This window comes from Spinacia oleracea, chromosome 1, assembly GCF_020520425.1.
Source record: "Spinacia oleracea cultivar Varoflay chromosome 1, BTI_SOV_V1, whole genome shotgun sequence".
Lineage (NCBI taxonomy): Eukaryota > Viridiplantae > Streptophyta > Magnoliopsida > Caryophyllales > Amaranthaceae > Spinacia > Spinacia oleracea.
This window is the reverse complement of record NC_079487.1, coordinates 113,253,417-113,272,423: the sequence shown is the minus strand read 5'-3', so window position 1 is coordinate 113,272,423 and position 19,007 is coordinate 113,253,417. Positions and strand designations below refer to the sequence as shown.

General features: G+C 33.5%; 1 protein-coding gene across 1 annotated transcript; it reads right to left on the bottom strand.

Moving 5' to 3' along the window:
- Window positions 1-1,168: 1,168 nt before the first annotated feature.
- LOC110775185 (glycerol-3-phosphate acyltransferase 7) lies at window positions 1,169-3,568 on the bottom strand. The gene is made up of 2 exons (XM_021979787.2): window positions 2,784-3,568; window positions 1,169-2,373 (listed from the first exon to the last, which is right to left on the bottom strand). The coding sequence occupies exons 1-2, from the start codon at window positions 3,354-3,356 to the stop codon at window positions 1,450-1,452; spliced, it is 1,497 nt and encodes a 498-aa protein (XP_021835479.2). The 5' UTR covers window positions 3,357-3,568; the 3' UTR covers window positions 1,169-1,449.
- Between the last annotated feature and the right edge of the window lie 15,439 nt (window positions 3,569-19,007).

Here is a 19,007-nt window from a genome sequence, read left to right as displayed (position 1 = left end):
AAGGGTGATATACGTAAAGTTGCAAACATGAAAATAACTCACTAGTTTAAGGATTTAGTTGTCGTACCAACCCAGCTTCCGTGACCAGATTGTGGTCAAAGCTACTTTCACCTACGATATTATTATCAACTAAGCAACTTGACTAAACTTAATTAAGTGACGGCTTTGCATGTACTTCTTCCAAGTATAATCAACTCTTGGCATGCATATAGGAGAAATGCTACATACATAAATAATACGTAGTACATACTTCCTCCGTTTTTTAAAGTTCTTTACGTTTTGGAATGTGCGTCCAAAATATAAAAACTTTCACCGTAAATTATCACTATTATATACATCAAAACGTTACATGTAAGATCTTGTTAGATTAGTATCGATATGTATTTTCAGAATATCAACTTTTTATAATGTTTTCACATACCAAATTGGATATATATATTAGTAGTTTAATATTGCATTGGAGTCCATATAAATAGTAACTGTAAAGAACTTTCTGAAACGGATGTAGTACTACATAAATCAAATGGTCATTATAGCTTGGGGATTAAGACTAATAAAGTTCTCGAAAAGGCGGCAACTTAAGGTTAGTGCATCTGCTTTCACACTTAATATACTTAACCAAATTAACCAACTAACTAAAGTAAACGTTAACCACTGAACCAGGTTTTAGATATGCTTACGTTTTGATCGAGCCACTTCCTCAAAAAATAAGCAAGTTAACATAATACTCCCTCCGTCTCTTTTTGTTTTTTACGTTTTCCTTTTTGGGTGTTTCAAAATATTCTTTACATTTCCTTTTATATCATCACATTAATGATTTAATATTCTATCAAAATTTGTGTCAAATGATTTTTTAACCAATTAAATTCATTAGTTATTTAATTTCTCACACCTTTCTATTAGGACATTAAATTTTTCTCATATTCTCAATATCATAATTTTGATAAAAGTGAAAACATTATAAATAAACGTAATTTTTCTTGTTTAAATAAAAAAAATAGAGGAATCTCAATGCACATTAATTAGTCATTAATAAACGTGCAAAATAGCAAACGTAAAAAACAAAAAGAGACGGAGGGAGTACTACACTACGTACTTAATAATAATTTTGCCTCTATTAATGAATTACCACGCATTCAGGCGCGCAAAATTTCAACGAATGTGTACGAATTTTCAATTAAAACACCTGAAAAATGTATTAATTTTCCAATTTACATGAAATTAATGATAAACTAACATATAATCATCCGTTACAATTGAAGCATTATCCTTACAAGTTACAACACATACCTTATTTTTACATGCACGTACGTACATCAAAATGAGGAGAAAAAAAATTACTGGCCCCATTATATTCCTCTGTACAAAACAAGTTGATTAATTATTAATTAAGACAGACGAATGAAAGATTAATTAATGGATAGAGATGGGGCAACATTCCTTTGTAGATTAGTGTATGAAAGGCTTGCAAGTGCTTATCATCTTCTTCACACAACCAATAAGCCATGAATTCTTAGCATTATTCGACACCGTTCCATCGTTTCCGGCCAACAGCCTATACTTATCCTTCCTTGTGAAGTTGGTGCATTCAAACCCTAATGTAGCAGCCAATATGCGTTGCACGTAATTTGCTACGTCATGGGGGCTTTTACCGGCTGAGCAGGTAGCCTCCGCGGGTAGTTGGTTCAAGAAGGTTACCTCGTAGATTGGTCTAGGGTTCATGAAGAAGAAAAACGGGTCTAAACCCTTCCACCCACGGGCCGTGGTTGCGTGGAAGAACCCTACCCTATAGTTCATGGCAACGGGTACTATTGTATCAGTTAACTCAGCAAATAAGGCACTAAACCTTAACAGAAAAGGCTCCCTACAAGTTGTTCCCTCAGGACAAACCACCAAGTCACCTTTTCCTAACTCATTTCGAATTCTTTCGCCGTCCACGTGGCGGTCACGTGTTAGTCGAATGGTTGGAATTGGTGAAAGTATTTCTGATACTCTTGAAATAGAATATGTAACGGCTGGGATCCTCCTTCCTAGGACGTATGAAAGAATAACGGGGTCCATGAGTGTTCGATGGGTGCATACGAAGAGGACTCCACCGGATGAGGCTGGTGGCTTGCCTTTGACTATGACGCCGCCACCAAAGGCAGCCGTCGCATAGGGAACCAGCCAGAATGGGAGGACTAGGCCAATTGACATTCGGATGATGGCTAGGACTACACCTATAGGGATCCACAAGAGGATGAGGAGAGCGATGAAGGGAGTTGGCCGCTTCACTAGGCGCCCGTCATGGAAGATCACCGGGAGTGGACGACTGACGTCGTTGTGGCCATTGAGTAGCTTGTTTGTTTGCTTGAATGGAGCATGGCATTGTTCCTGCAATGTGGATAACAAACATTCATCATTTTGTACACAAACTCTTAGTTATAACTGATGTACGTACAATAAATAAGATAAAAAGATTTTAAGTTACACTAATTAATAATATGTAAAGGTAATCGTGTGATCCTTTAAAATGTTTATCCATCGAGAATTATTTAATAATATAAAACTTAATCAAAACATGTTAAAAATTACCTAAAATAAAGTAAAAGGTATCCCGATGTACAATAAATTTTTCATACTCCAAATACATGCAAGACCTTTTGCAATTTGTAGAAGTTACGTGGTATTATTAGGAATGTACGATGTGTCAAATTGTAAAACTAAACTTTCTAGGTCTAATAAAACTAGAAATAATATGAATTGTAAATATAGGAAGCATATTTTTTGTGAAGAGTTCTTACCTTGCAAAGTGACATGAATGTGTTAGAATCATTACTACTTGACCTTCCCAGCCCTAAAGAAGGTTCTTCATCACCAAACAACTTAGCAACCCGACCTGAATCCGACCCAACATCCCGAATAAAACCCATTGCATATCCAAAGCGGTTGACAACCAACTCACTCCCAATAACCTCATCAGCTTTCAAATGCTCCTTAACAAACCTCTCCACCATAACCCTAGGGGTTTTAGTCACCACAACCTTTTTATCATATTGGCTAAAAACCCTCCAAGCATCTATATCAATATCATCCATATAAAACTTGGGTAAAACCGCCCTAGCCACGGACTCAATATCAGAAATACGAACCCCAGCAACCGCGATAAAAGTAGTAAGCTTAAACCCAACATCCTCCATACCCACTAGATCAAGGAAACGGATAATAGGCCAGAAAAGGAGAAGTAGGGTGAACCGAATAAGACCCGATGCCTCAAATGCAATAAGCATAAAATAGGTAAACGGGTCTGGATCCTTCACTAACGTACCTTCTAGCTCCGCTACTACCGACTCCATTATTGATGGTACAATCTTCATATCTTTCGTTACTCAATAGCTTATTCGATAGCTTTTTAAGGGGAAAAAAGGGTTGGATTATTCTTGGATTATGAATTTGTTGATGAATATTAAGAGAATGGAAGTTTTATAATGAAGTGTGAAAGTAAGAAAAATGTTGGAATTCAAAAAGAAGGCAGTTTATCAGTTTACAACAACCTTAGGAACTTATCTTCCTCTGCATGCCTCCCCTGCTTTTTATATACCCCTATTTATTTTTATTTTTATTTTTATTTTTTATTTGATTTGTTTCTTAGGTAAGATTTTGGGAGCCATGGATGAAAGGGAGTATATCACGCTAACTTATATAGATATTGATTACTTAACTTCAACGACCAAAGTTTAATTAAATCAAAATTAATTTATTTAATTATAAGTCGACGTGGCGGCTTAAGTGTATGTATAATTAGGTCACTAACTCGCATCATACATACAGATTATATACCAAATTGCCAAGTTCTCAATATTTGACTTTCCTAAATCCAAATTCTCTAATCCTAATACAAATATATAATTCAGGAACAATCTAGAACTTCTACTATAGTTCAGGTGAGTGTTGAATTGATTACTTCCTCCATTTTTTTTTTATTATTGCACCGTTTTCATTTTTCGGAAGTTGCATATTAATTGCATCATTTTCTTTTTTAGTAAGTTTACCTACATGAAATGATATTTCTATCCTTATTTGGATGGTGGGGACCAAACTTCACCTTGTTCTTTACATAAAAATTTGTACTTAATTATATGGGTATTTTTGTCAATCTCTCACCTTTATCCCATTTCTTAATTCTTGTGCCCAATGTCGATGGTGCAATTAAAAAAAAGTGGAGGAAGTATAAGATTATGGTAACAATTTAATTGGATGAAGGGAAAGAATTAAGAATCAATCATGGAATGCCACTTGTAATAACGTTGTGAAGCGAATTTGGTATTTTGTTTATACTTATATTTTCCGTACTTTTTTTTTTTTGATAAATATATTTTCCGTACTTGTATATGTCAATTTTGTCAAATTTTCAATACTTCAATGAAGAGGATTGATGATGCAATGCCTTGAAGAGGCAGAGCGCGCGCTATCCACTGTGATTCAAATAGAAGGCTTCATCCCAACATTATGAGTAGTTATCATGGAGTCTCAATTAACAACTCGTGCATACAAAAGCCACAAAAACTAGTACGTACATGTACTGTGGGAGTTGAATCTTATGAGTTATGCCCCACAATCCATGTCGTATCACTTGTGCGTCATTTCTTCTCATTGGTTAATATTAATACTCCGTATTACTTTAGATATATGTGACAATAAAAGTAGTTGACTTATTACAAATATCAAACAATTCAATACTTTGTTTGGTTTGGTGTAAAAAGTGACGAACAACATTTTGACCAAAAAAAAGTGGTACACAAATTGTGGGATAGAGGATTTTAACGTGTAGGTTCTCTTTGGTTTGGTGTAAAACGTTTTCATTGTAAAATGATTTTCCAAGGGAAAACACAATTCCAGTCTAGTTTTCCTTTGCTTGGTTCCTTAAAGAAAATAGGAGAATATGGTAAGGATTGTGGGGAAGAAAGGAGAGGGAGGTAAGGAGGAAAGAGGAAAAGTGGTTTCCCTCTGTTAGAATAATGCTTTGAATCGATCAAACCCCTTACTGCAACGTCCCAGCGCGGGAATCTATTATTCTGGACTAGGGTTATCTGTTTTGGACCTATTTTCTAGGTTTTTTCCGCATCTATATAGAGAGTATTATATAAACTTTCTAGGTCATAACCTATTTGTATTCTGTAATCTGTACTCCTCAAGATCAATAAAAAATTTCTCCCCTCTGCCTGTGGACGTAGCTAACATATTGTTAATGAATCACGTTAAATCTTTACGTTCTTTATTTACGTTATTTTATCTTCCTTCCGTTATAACACCCTCCCTTTCAAATGGAAAAGATTTTTCCACTTTTGAGTGAGTTATGGAAAATTGTTTATCCATTGCCCAACCAAACAACGTAAAATGATTGAAAAGGGAAAAATCGTTTTTATGAAAACGTTTTACACCCTACCAAACAGAGTCGTATTGCGGAGTATCTATTTGAAATAAAATCGAATATGGTACACTAGCAGTTAACTGTAGACACCAATATGTTGGTTGCTCAAACAATGACTTGAATTATGGCAAAAGAACAAATGTGCATAACAGTGTATACTAAAATGTTTCACTAAAAAAACAAGGGAATTGATAAATCCAAGTAAATTTTACTTCTTCCAAGGAAATCATTCTTCCAAGGAAATCCACATTTTTTTTAAAGTTGATTTCTTTGGATGAAGTAAAATTCTTCCTTGGATTTATCATTTCCCAAAATACAATGGCAACTTCAAATTACTTGTTGAATTAATGCATGAAAAAAAAAAGTCGTTGGGGTTACTTAATCACGGATGATGATAGAAGTACACAAGGTGTGCAAGAGCATCTTGCACACCACCACTTATAATATGCCACCTCAATTTTAAAAGATTCCTCTATTTTGAAAATTTCAAACTGAATTTTAAATGTATTTTGAAATTTTAATTTTGAATTTCAAATTTGTTTTAAGTTCTCAACAATCAGCAATTAATTATCTTTAATTCCCCATAAATGCAATGAGTGCATTCCCCATAAAGGAAACGAGTAACCAAAAAATCATCTAATATTTTGATCTTTTCATGACTAAAATGATCCCGTAAAATAGTTTTGATCCGCAATTAAAAAAAATTGGTTATTTATCCTCTTGAGAAGAATCGAACACGGGTTTGCGCAGATAGAGTAGATGTTGTAACAGCTTAGTAGTGACCATTGTAGCAAGGGGTATCAGCTCGTAAGTCATTGCAAACATAAATCTTTTAATCTAATTTTACCGAGTTTGAGAATTCTTCATATGATTTATGTAAAGGTGAAATGATCCTTTATAATCGTAGATAATACTATAACACATTTTATAATCGTAGATAATATTATAAGACATCTAATTTTACCGAGTTTGAGAATTCTACATATGATTTATGTAAAGGTGAAATGATCATTTATAATCGTAGATAATATTATAACACATTCATGTGTTCTATCTATCTTTTCTAATCTTGGTGGTGGGTCATAATTTTGTATTATAACAAGAAGTAAACAACTTACTGGGTAGATGTTTATGAAAATGTTACGAGTTACACATCTATTTTACTTGAGTTTTTAGCGGCGGGTGAACCGTGACTTTTAGCGGCGGCTTTAGGGTTCATTAACTAAATTCCATCCCCAGAATTTCATCGCGCCGATGCCCAAAAACAAATTTCTCTCTTCGATGATCGCCACCTTCATTTTCCTCCTCCACAGACAATCGAAAATTGTGGTGGTGCTATTTTTTGGGCGGATTCATGGTGGTTACTTGCAATTGATAAATCCCAAATTAACGAATTTGCAATTGGAATTGGAATGTCCCAAATTTATGAATTTGCAACAAATCCCTGATTAAATAAAATCAGATTTAATAAATTAACAGTTTATACTGCAACATAAAATCTATAATTGCAATTGAAGTTCAGATTAATCTTGGAAACGCAGAATCAGATTTACTTTGTTCATGCTCAATAAAATATATAATGTATTTAGAGGATCATTTTATTGTCATCTAACACAGTAGGATGTAATTGAAATCTTATCATAAAATCTATAATCATTCTTGTTGTATACTTTGTATTGTAAATATTCAGGTGCTGATACCCCTTGCCAAGATGGTCACCAAGACGCACCTTGATTATGTACCCTGCACCCGTGTTCGAATCCTTGCAACTGCGTAACACAATAATTTTTTTAATCTGAATAGATAATTATACGGGATCATTTTATCTTAGAGAAAATCAAAAGCGAAACTGAAATAACTTATTAAAATAAATACAATAAATATATTTATGATATTGTTGTAGATGTGCTGATACCCCCTTGCCATATTGGTCACCGCAATACATTATCTTATAGAGGCCCTGTGTTCGAATCCTTGTAAATGCATAACACAACATTTTTTTTAATCTGAATAGATAGTTATACGGGATCATTTTATCTTAGAGAAAATCAAAGAACTATTCATTGGACTACACGCCGAGTATGATAAACAAAAATTATGTACAAGGAACTATTTATTGAACTTCCGATCCTAAGAGTAAAGTTTTTAAAATAATTTTCTAGAGTAAATATAAATCCAATGTTATATTTCCAATACACCTCTTTGAGAATAGGGACATTAAATATTCGCGTACTCCCGATAAAAGTAACAAGTTACCAAAAAATTGTACGAAGTAGAACAAAATTAGCTTAGTTCTCTGATTTCTTTATCACTAAAATGATCTCGTAAATGATCTGTGACAAATTCAAATAATATGTTGTTTCCTTGTAAATAATCATGGTGGCAAGCAACGAGTCTTTATCACTCACTAAAATGATCCCTAAACCCTACTATATATAATCTGATGACATTTTAATTTTTATCTATTTAGATTCAGATGATTTCACAACAATTATTGATTTTTCATTCAATTATAACATTTGTGTACCGTTATACAATTAGGTTAGCGTAAATAAAATATATATGTAGCTTAAAACAAATCGAGGTGATTTCTAAACAATTATTTAAATATGTGTGTACCGTTATAAAATTAGGTTAACATAAATAAAATATATATAACTTGATACAAATTATTGTCATACGAACATTTTCGCGTATTATTAAATATTATTTTTTACTATCAATTTGGGTTTTCTTAAGATCATGACTTATATATATATTTTTAAATTTAATATTTATATTAATTATTTGTTATAACCAATGTTGATAAATAATATGGATAATAAATGTTGTGTTAGTCCCCATAAAAAAACTTTACGGCTGCACATAACATGAAATATAGGCGTGAAAAAATAACTCATACTATATATAGTTAAATGATACTTATAATTATATGTTGACGATTTTTACACTAAATTTAATAATTTCCATAAAAGTAATGAGTTACCCAAATAACATTCCAATTCTATAAATATGATTTTTTTTATTAAAATGATCCCATAATTGATTTGTTAATATTTGCAACATAATTTTTATTTTTTTTATTTTTTTATATATAGGACTTAGATTGAAATTATTTCTAAACAATTATTTATTTTTCATTCAAATTATAATATTTGTGTAACGTTATACAATTAGGTTAATGTAAATAAAATATACGGAGTATATAACTTAAAAAAATTGAGATGATTTCTAAATAATTATTTATTTGTTTGTGTACCATTATAAAATTAGGTTATCATAAATAAAATATGTATAACTTGACACAAATTATTGTCGTACGGATATTTTTCGCGTATTATTCAATATTATTCTTTACTATCATTTTGGGTTTTCTTAAGATCATGACTTATATTTTTTTTTAAATGTAATATTCATATTAATTAATTGTTACAACCAATGTTGATAAACAATGGGGATAATAAATTTTGTGTTAGTCCCCATAAACAAACTTTACGGCTACATATATCACGAAGTATAGGCGGTTAAAAATAACTCATATTATTCATAATGATACTATATATAGTTCAATGATACTTATAATTATACATTGACGATTTTTACACTAAATCTAATCATTTCCATAAAAGTAACGAGTTACCCAAAATATATTCTTAATTCTATAACTATGATTTATAGTTTATTAAAATGATCCCATAAATGATTTGTTAACATTTGTAACATAATTTTTTTTATTATTTTTTTTATATAGGATTTAGATTGAGATGATTTCTAAACAATTATTTATTTTGATCAAAGTTTTCCGAATTTTTGGGAGTGGTATATTTTACGTAAATCTATTTTTTTTAATAGGACCAAAAAATATTTAGTTTTAAACACAACAAATACAATTAACATGGTGTTAATTTTAGGAGGGGTTTGTTTTACATATAATCTCTTTTGTGTAAATGATCAAAACAATCAACTTTTTACATATAACATGATTTTAGTTTCAGAGAAGGGTTTATAGTACATAGAATATGTTTTTTTTAAAGGATCAACTATAATTACTTTTGAACACAACAAATAAAATTCATAATGATTTTGGTTCATCAATTGAAAGAAACGTGGGATTTTTAAAAAATAAAATCCTAACCTATTGTTAAGATTCGAACACGGGTGAATGTTAGGCAAAAGCGTTGAAGTTACCACCACTATGACAAGGGGTATCAACACGTCTACAATTGCAATACCAATTTATACGACTTATAAAAATCAATGATCCCATAAAAAGATGTCATTTTTTAAAAACATTGTTTTTGCTAGAGCCAGGATTGGAAGGCATGTTGATCGCAAATATATTGAAGTTCAAGCGGTAAAGCAATGACCATAAGTCCATGATGACAAAGGGGTATCAGCACGTTAACATTTGCAATATAAAACATTTTTATCTATATGGAGGGAGTATGATTTTAGTTCTTTTAATCATATATATTTTTTAAATTCTGATGGTATCAATTAACAAATCACCTCTTCGTATAATACAATAAAATAAGAAAATAACTTCATCACGAATGAATTAAGTCGTGAAAGCTTTCACTTGACAAATGAATTAATTTCATCACGAGAGTCTTCACCACGTCGAATTATGAACCCAAGTTGATTCCTGATGCACAAAGGGTAATTCAGATAAATTTGTTTTATTTTTATTTTTTGATGAATAAGTTCAACAAACACGAGTTTATTTTTTGACGGAGTGTTTTAATTGTGAAATATCTTGTGAATAAATGTTGCATTTGAAGAGATCGTGTTTTAATTTGTGGGATCATTACATGTATAATGAAATCGGAATACATACTGTTTATGAACTTCATTAGCTATCGTATCTTGTATAAAATTTTAGGTAGCCCACTATGATGTGCTGATACCCCCCGTTAAATTGGTCACTTGATTACCCTTACACTGGCTAAACCCGTGTTCGAACCTATGTGGTTGTTGAAAAATAATATATTTTTTCCCTATTCATTTTTTTTTAATGAGTATTTTTTATATAAATTCTACAACCAAAACACATTTAGGAGTATCGTCTATACAATTTCTAGAATCAAAATCATAACTTAATCAAACAGGTTTATTGCTATACAAAAGGTTCAACATTGTCACTTCCAATTCATCATCTCTGGATTCGTAGAAGACGAATAATAGTTACATCCATTGCAATATTAACTATTTTTTCCAGCCATTGCAATAGGTCCAGCTTTTGTCACTTTCAATTCATCATTTCCAGTACATCTCAACTGAAACACTATAATAAATATGATTGAAAATCTCTTAGTAATTTCATCAAACAGGTTATATGCATCACTAAATCCATGGAAGTTCTTTTAATGGCAGACTTTTATATGCCTCGAAAATAAAATTATAACTCATTTAGATAGTTAATGCATTCGAAAATGGCAGAAAATAGAATGAGAAATAGAAATTCAGAGGGTGGGAAAAATGAATCACATACTTTGCAGTTGCTTTAGCAATATAAACCAGAAAAAATGGCTCTTTGCAGTTCTCTTATTATTAGTGGAGGTGAAAGATGAAAATTTGAGGTGAAGAGGTGTTTGGCGCAAATATGAAAAATGGGTATTTTGGCGCAATTAAATCCCGCTCAAAGAACAGAATGGCGCAAATGGCTGAAAATATTTGCCGCCCAAAAAAAATATTTCAGAAAGCTTTTCCCTCTCTTTTTTTAGTGAGATTTGTGAGATGACATTGTGTAATTGGTGGTGTGCAAGATACCTTTGCACACCAAGTGTATCCCTAGCCTTTTCCCTTAATCACCACTTTTCTAAAGTAATGATTGGAGCCTTCAAGAAAAGATGAAGGAATTAGTCTCTTCTCTTATATTATACTTACTTTAACCAAATCTTATTGAGCTAAATATTTCTTGTAGCATGCAATTAAGTGGAAATATATTGAATGGTGGTTAATGTGTCGGTCTCTATATCTCTTGTATGTGATTATTGCAGTATATCAAGCAAACGAATACAATTAAAGACGACCCTAAGCTGGGCCAGTTCGGCAGAAGCCTAACGCACACGATACGACACTGGCACGAAGTCATTGGCTGTGACCGGGCAACACTTTTCTTTATTACAATGTCGGTTGCGCGGCTTGTGCAGGCTAAATTATTTTTAAATGATAAAAATAATTGAAATATCACTTGCATTTAATTTGTAAAACCGACATTTAAACATCAAACAAATTGAAGAGGTAGGTTAGAAATTATCATTGATCGGCTAAAGTTGGTGTCCATGATATTTCATTACCATCACTTTGGCTGCAAATTGGCTATCAACTAAGGGGAAAATGCCATGCAAATTAGGTTTGAAAAAGAATAAAAGCGTTTTTTTCTCTCAAAAAAGTGGAACAAATTAAAAAGCTATTAGCTGAACCCTTCAGTAAAGCAAAATATCTGCCGTGATTTTGTATCAAATTTTTAATCAAGCGATTTGTAAAAATTGTAGGTACGGTCGTTAGGAATTTTGTACGAAGATGCAATTTATTACAACTGTTTTTCAATGTTTTGACTTGCCATTTATGGGAATACAGAACGTTGAAAACAATTTTTTTTTTAAAAGGTCAAATGGTTGATAACAAACAACATTTTGAATTGTGTATTTTTCCCGGATTTTGATGAATAAGAGCAAATTCAATAGCAAGTTAATTTTCTACGGAGTATTTTATAAGGGAAGAGGTGAGGGATATTTCAGTAATCACACATTTAGTGTCCCCTATGCAATATACAACATTACCCTTGATCAATTCATAGTTTAATTAAATTAACTAGTATTTGGGCCGGGGCGATGCTCCGGGTTGATACACGTATAAAAATTTTAAATAATTTCAATACTATGTATTATTAAATTGTCATTTATTATATTTTGTTATGAAAAAATGACATATAATTTGATTTGGAGTAGTGGTTAATTGTTTGGTTTACAGTTAGAGGTCACGGGTTCAAGACTTGTACCACACATATTTATCATTTTTAAATAATTGTGTATGACATGGAACATTGAAATGAGATTAGTGCGAGCGCCACGTGGCACATAGGCTTGTTTATCAACGCCTTTTAATATATTAGTATAGATTTTAAAAAACAACTAGTTTGTGGCCCGGGCGTTGCTCCGGGTTTTACTTTTAGTGGGATTTACTTATTTTTTTAAAAAAATGTGCGTAGGTGGTGCCATTTTCGAATTTCCGTGCAAGATCAGTGACCGGTCAACAAACTTCCTTCCCATATCCGAAAATCAAAACAAAGTCGAGTTCTCTTCGGTCTTCATGATTAGTTGATTATTTATACCCTTGTCAATGTTTCCCTCTTCTGCACTCATAATTACACTCCATTACCCATTTTTTTTTTTTTAAGCTTAAGTTGAGAAGCGAAGAATTGTACATTTATAAGTTAAGTAATTAATTCCCCTTTATTTTTGTTTTTCCATTATTTTCTTTAATTCATTATTATTCATTTTAAAAATGTTATATTTTATTATTTATTGAAGGATGTAACATCATTGTGGCTAGCTAGGATCACTACAAGAAAAGAGGCATTTAGTGACGGAAAAATCAGTCGCTAAACATCAAAATTCAGTCGCAAAACGTCTTTAGCGACGGATTTGTGACTGATTTGACCCGTCGCTAAAGACCTGGTCGCAAAATTTTAACTGTCTCAATTTTGCGACCGAAAATATTATCAGTCACCATATGGTAACCACTAAATCTGTGTTTATTTGATGACTGATTAGTAATCATCGCTATTTTGTGACCGAATTTTCTAGTTACTATGTAGCGACCGACACTTTATTAGTGCCTAACTTGTGATGGTTATTTCGCGACAATGTAATGACCGTATTACGCAGTCACAAATTAACGACCACCAATTTTGCGGCAATTTAGTGACCGTATCATGTGGTCATAAATTAACAACCAACGGTATCGTGACAATTTAGTAACTGTATCATATAGTGACCAATTAACAACAAACGTTTAAGAAGTCGCTAAATTGGTACTAATTGGTACTGGCTAATTCCGTCGTAGTTTAGTGACTAAGTTATTTTAGTCGCTAAATTGGTACTAAATGTATTAGTTCCTATGTGGCAACTAAAAAAGTCATTTGCAAATTAGCCACTTTCTTAATTTCTTGGTGACGAAGAACTTTTAAGATAATAATATTAGCAATATATTACTCTATATATACCCAATGAGTTATTTTTTGTTGTAAAAAAATCATTGTATTAAACTCAAAGAAAATGCCGTTTGGACAAGCGAAAACAAACAAACACCTAGCGAACAACACTTTGAAAGCCATAAAGGTAATACAACTCTTAGCAAAGTTAACCATAGTCAACTATGGTAAAAAAAAATGCCTGAGCTCAAACAGAACAGATAAGGTCTTCAACTAAGGTCTTTAACTAAGGTCTTCAACTGCTGTGAAAACATATAAAGTGTTCAACAGCTACTATGAATTCCCTACTTCCGTGCAACTTTAATTTGGCTTACATTCTCTATGGAGTTGCATCTCGGCTGTTGGCTAACTGAGTAAATTAAAAGCTGTTAGCATAGAGCTTCACATTCTCCTTAACAGGGCAGCTACTGTACTTGTGCTTAGATTGAATCAATTCAGGAAAGTAAATTTCCCACTCTTGGATGTTGTTTTTTCCGCCACTAGTTGCCTTCTTTTTTCAGCTGCAAAGTGCAAGAGTGGTTTCAGATTTCCTTGATAGAAGAAATGCGAAAGTAAAAGAGGATCATCCGTATAAAAATATAAAATACATAAATGGCCTAGTTATCACTATGTAGTTACTAGAACTCTAACAAAAACATGCATCCCAGTAAACATAACTTTCAATTCCAGGAACAGCAGATATAAATGGCTTAGCAAGCAGAAAGAAAATACCTATAGCCTATGGCCGATGAAGCAGACAACAGGTCTCATATCACATTTTATAAATATGAGTTCTTTTTGTAAATTTTCAAGGTCTAAGGTGAATCAAGTCAGCTACTGAGTGGATCATATATTGATGATGGCGCCAGAACTTAATAAACAAGCTGGAGATACAGATATGCCGCAATGCTCCACAACCGAAACGATGGAATATGCAAAGTTAATCCTATCTTAAACTGGCAGATATGCCGCAATGCTCCTACTTCTGAAACCTTTTCAATCTGTTTCCTTCAACTTTGATTATATATAAACTATCCTCTAAAGCCATATACAATAATTCGCCAGTCGCCATAACCTCCAGAACATTATCCCCCCCACCCTCCGAATGTGGAAAATAACAAAAAATAAACCCTTTCTAAACATGGCTGGTAACCAAGGAAACACATAACAAGGAATTTAAGCATCAGAAAGATTCACCAAGACAGCCCCTTATTATTTTTTAAGGATAATGTTCCCAGAAAGTTCATGTTTGCTAATAATGTCAGAACATAACATAATCTGATTGGCATAAGGAAACTCAATTCATGGTTAGATTGAACATAATCTTGTCTAACAAGATGAGAAACAATCTACCTCAACAACAACAGGATATTAAGAGAGAGCTAACTGAAATTAAGAAGCAAGAAGACTCTTCACCAACAGCAGCAGCAAAAAGAACAGACAATAGTTCAACAATTCACCAACCAAACGATAAAATGAAATGAACCCACTTCATTAGGGGAGTGTACGTGCCTAACACATGTGCTAAGCTAGTCACGGCATAGCACACCAGTGTAATGTTAATCAATAAAGCTCCAATTATTCGCTCATCCAATTCGACATACATAACAACATTAATGTCTTGTAAGTTCCCTTATGAGCGCAATACAGTATACATAAATGTCTGTATGATTCTTTATGAGCGAGACACGACTCATTCATAGCTCACCTAAATATGTGTTCAAATAAACACTGAAGGACGCGTGATTTTATCATACATTTTGTTTTTCTTAAAAAGCAGACATGCAACAATATTTTTAGAATTTAGAAGAAAGGCGCTTCTTAATTAGATTTAATTTTGATAACAAGTTTACATTTTGAAGAGAGGATTAGAACTGGAAAGAAGAACAAGGAACCTTTTCTGTCTCCTCCAGAAAACAATCAGGAATCGGAAAAATCAAGAATTGAGTTGTTCGTTCCAATTTCCATGGTTGCAAGTGCTACGTTGAATTTATTTAATCTGCAAGCAGGTGTGAGTTTGAGGAAGCAAACCCAGGTTGGAATTGGATTCCCTTTATCATGTATCTCTCCATTACCAAAATTAACCAAGTTCAGAATTCCATTATCAAAATGCAAGTTACAGCCAAGAAAATCCAGCTCAATACACTACACCAACCTTATTAAACGAAATTTTTTAAATCTTCCCTACACGAACACACTATGACACTAACATGAAAATAAAAGGCATAAAAATCCACCATTCAAAACACAAAAAGTTTAAAACTTTACCAACAAAAAACACAATAAAACAAAACCAGATCAATAACAACAAACCCATATCCAAAAAACAATACCCACTTAACAAAAGTGAAGAACAAACAAATCCCAGATCATAAAAACAGCTAAATCAATTAAAATCAACAGATCTAGACCCAAAAAGTTTACAGACCTTGACCGAGGCGGCGCCATGAGGACGAAGATTGTCTGAGGCAGCAGCAGCATAAGTCGATGAAGAAGAAGAATCGAATCGGGGTCCGAGAACAATATAATTTACCATAAAATTGACTACTAATCCATTACTCCAAATCCTCAAATATACCAACTGTGACCACCATAAAAACCTGTAGGAAAACAATAAACGGAAAAATAAATGGAAAATTTATGGCATTGGTTGGATTTTCTTACTAGTCCTTTCTTATTACTCCATACAAGAGATTACATGATCGAACATGTTACGAGACAAAAAGTTTGTATGGCTTGAATAAACATCATAGCATATTAGTTGGCGAAACTATTGACATATACCAAGACCAATCAACCTCCCAGTAATCATCTGGTATTCTGGTTGAATTACATGTAAAAGGTACTGTTCTTTTCTAATTAGCCCCCTTATTATTCTTTCAGTTCTAATGTGATTGTCCACAAATTATCAATTTTTTCTAATAACTGAGAAATAAGATAAATGTTCTTAAACGTGTTTCACTTATCAAAAGAAAAAGCAATCAATATCACTATTCCTTACTCGGATCCTTATGCAACCAATTGACCCAAATTCTCTAGAAGCAATACAATCTACAACTAAATCTAAAACCTATATAATTAAAGCATAATTATCTAATGAACACCTAAATAGTAAAATAGATGGATTTTTTTTATTATACTAACATCAATTTGTGGAATAACAATGCCACGAATTAGGATTTCACTCAAATAACTAAAAAAATCGACAAAGAGAGAATACAAATTAGAAACAAATTGAACCTGTTGAACAAGAGTAATTACAAGTTTACAATCAACTACATCAACTCAATAAAAAGCGTCCCCTTCCTTAAATCGTTCTATCTTCACTTTAGAATTCTCCCCTTCCTTTAAAACTAGCATACAACAACTATCATTAAAACCCCAATAGCAAAAATTACGAGCACTGAAATTTTATAATTCACTCTAATTAACATGCGTTGCAGGAAGGACATTCAAAAACTTACATTTAGTAGCGATAATCAGTCGAGATGTATTATTCGGCTCCGGAGTTGATGGAGCTCCGATTTGGTTTGAAATCCTCATTAAACAAATTACCAATTAAACTTCAATTTCATATTTACAACAAGCTTTGCGAAACGCAAATTCAAAGAAGCATAAACGGATGAAATCAGAGGCGAGGAGTGAGAACTATGTATTTCTCCATGAGATTGTGCTGAGAATCAATTTGTTGAAGAATAGATCTGAGCTCAATTACACGGCGGCATAAGTCGGTTAAGGGAAGAGGTTGAGGGTTTCGTGGGTCTAAAGCGGGATTATGAATTTTTTTAGTCTTTGAATATTTCAAAGTAGTGGGGATTGAAAGACACGTAATGTGAAACGTGTTATTTTTCGCAAGTTCCGATTATTTTGGCAGCCGATATATATTTATACGTTTAAAAACGTCTATATTCATCAACATTTGGAAAATAAAAATCTAATAATCTAACCTTTGTCCGGTAATCTATTAACAGTCCCACCTATGAGGTATTCCTAGCTGATCCAACCTTTGGTACCCATTTTCTTTTAACAAACCCTTTTAAATGGTGACCTGCTAATTCAGGTCACATGTCCTACGTGGCATGACCATTGTGATTTTTGCAGGTTTCCTTCTTTCACCACCAAACCAAGTCATTCTTCATCTTCTTCCTCCAACTTCTCCCCCTTTCTCTCTCCTCCCACACTCCTGTCAAACAAACAAAAATGGCAGGCACCAACACTTTCTCTCTCCACCGCAGAAACCACCACTCCCACCAGCCAGATCCGCCCCTCCATCGGGTCTCGCCTCAACTCCCCATCTCCCGCACCCAAACGCACTCCCTCCCCTTTCCCCTCTACCTCTCGGGCTAAACCCTCCCCTGACCGGTCCTCCGGGAAGAAAAAAATCGACCCGCAAAAACTACTCGGCCCCTCAAATTAGATGAATCCTCCCTCGACAACCCAGATCTAGGTCTGTTTCTCCTCAAACTTGCTAGAGACACTATTTCTTATGGGGATGGCCGGGTTAAGGCTCTGGATTTTGCGGTTCGGGCTTCTAAATCGTTCGAGAGATGTGCGGTTGAAGGGAGGCCTAATTTGGATTTGGCGATGAGTCTTCATGTTGTTGCTGCGATTTACTGCAGTTTAGGGAGGTTTAATGAGGCGATTCATGTGCTTGAAAGGGCAATTGAGGTTCCAGAACTTTCTAGAGGAACTGATCTTGCTTTGGCGGCGTTTTCTGGGTTTATGCATTCTATGTTGGGTCGGATTGATAAGTCGATTGAGTGTTATAAAGATGGGTTGACAATCCAGATTTCGTCGGAGGTGGGGTCGGAGGAGAGGATTTCGTCGGAAGTTAGGAGCTTTTTGGAGAGAGAAAGTGGTGGTTTTGCGGTGGCGTTTGGGGTGATGAGGGTTGGGTTTTTGTCTCCTCCGATGTCGATGTTGATGGTTCCGTCGTCGTTGTCGAGGACTATTACGGTTGATGACATGGCTGGAGAAATTCATAATTAAGGGCTTTGGGTTTTTCTCTCCTGGATGTTCCCGCCTTTGGTTGCCAATTTTGTAGAGTGGAGTAAAAATTTGGTTTTTTCATTTTACCAGTATTGTCCAATTTTTGACACTTAGACATGGTTATGGATATCAGATACTGAGAGGGAAAGGGAGGGAAATGAAGGGTTATTTCCCAGTCAGCATAAAACTTAAAAAAAAAAAAAATGCCACGCAAGCGTAATTGAGTCAATTATAAATTGGTTGACTTTTTCTTTCAGGTAACCGGTAAAAGGGTTTGTTAAACGAAAATGGGTACCAAAGGTTGGATCAGCTAGGAATACCTCATAGGCTGGACTGTTAATAGATTACCGGGCAAAGGTTGGATTATTAGATTTTAATTTTCCTTAACATTTTTTCAAGACAAAAAACTTA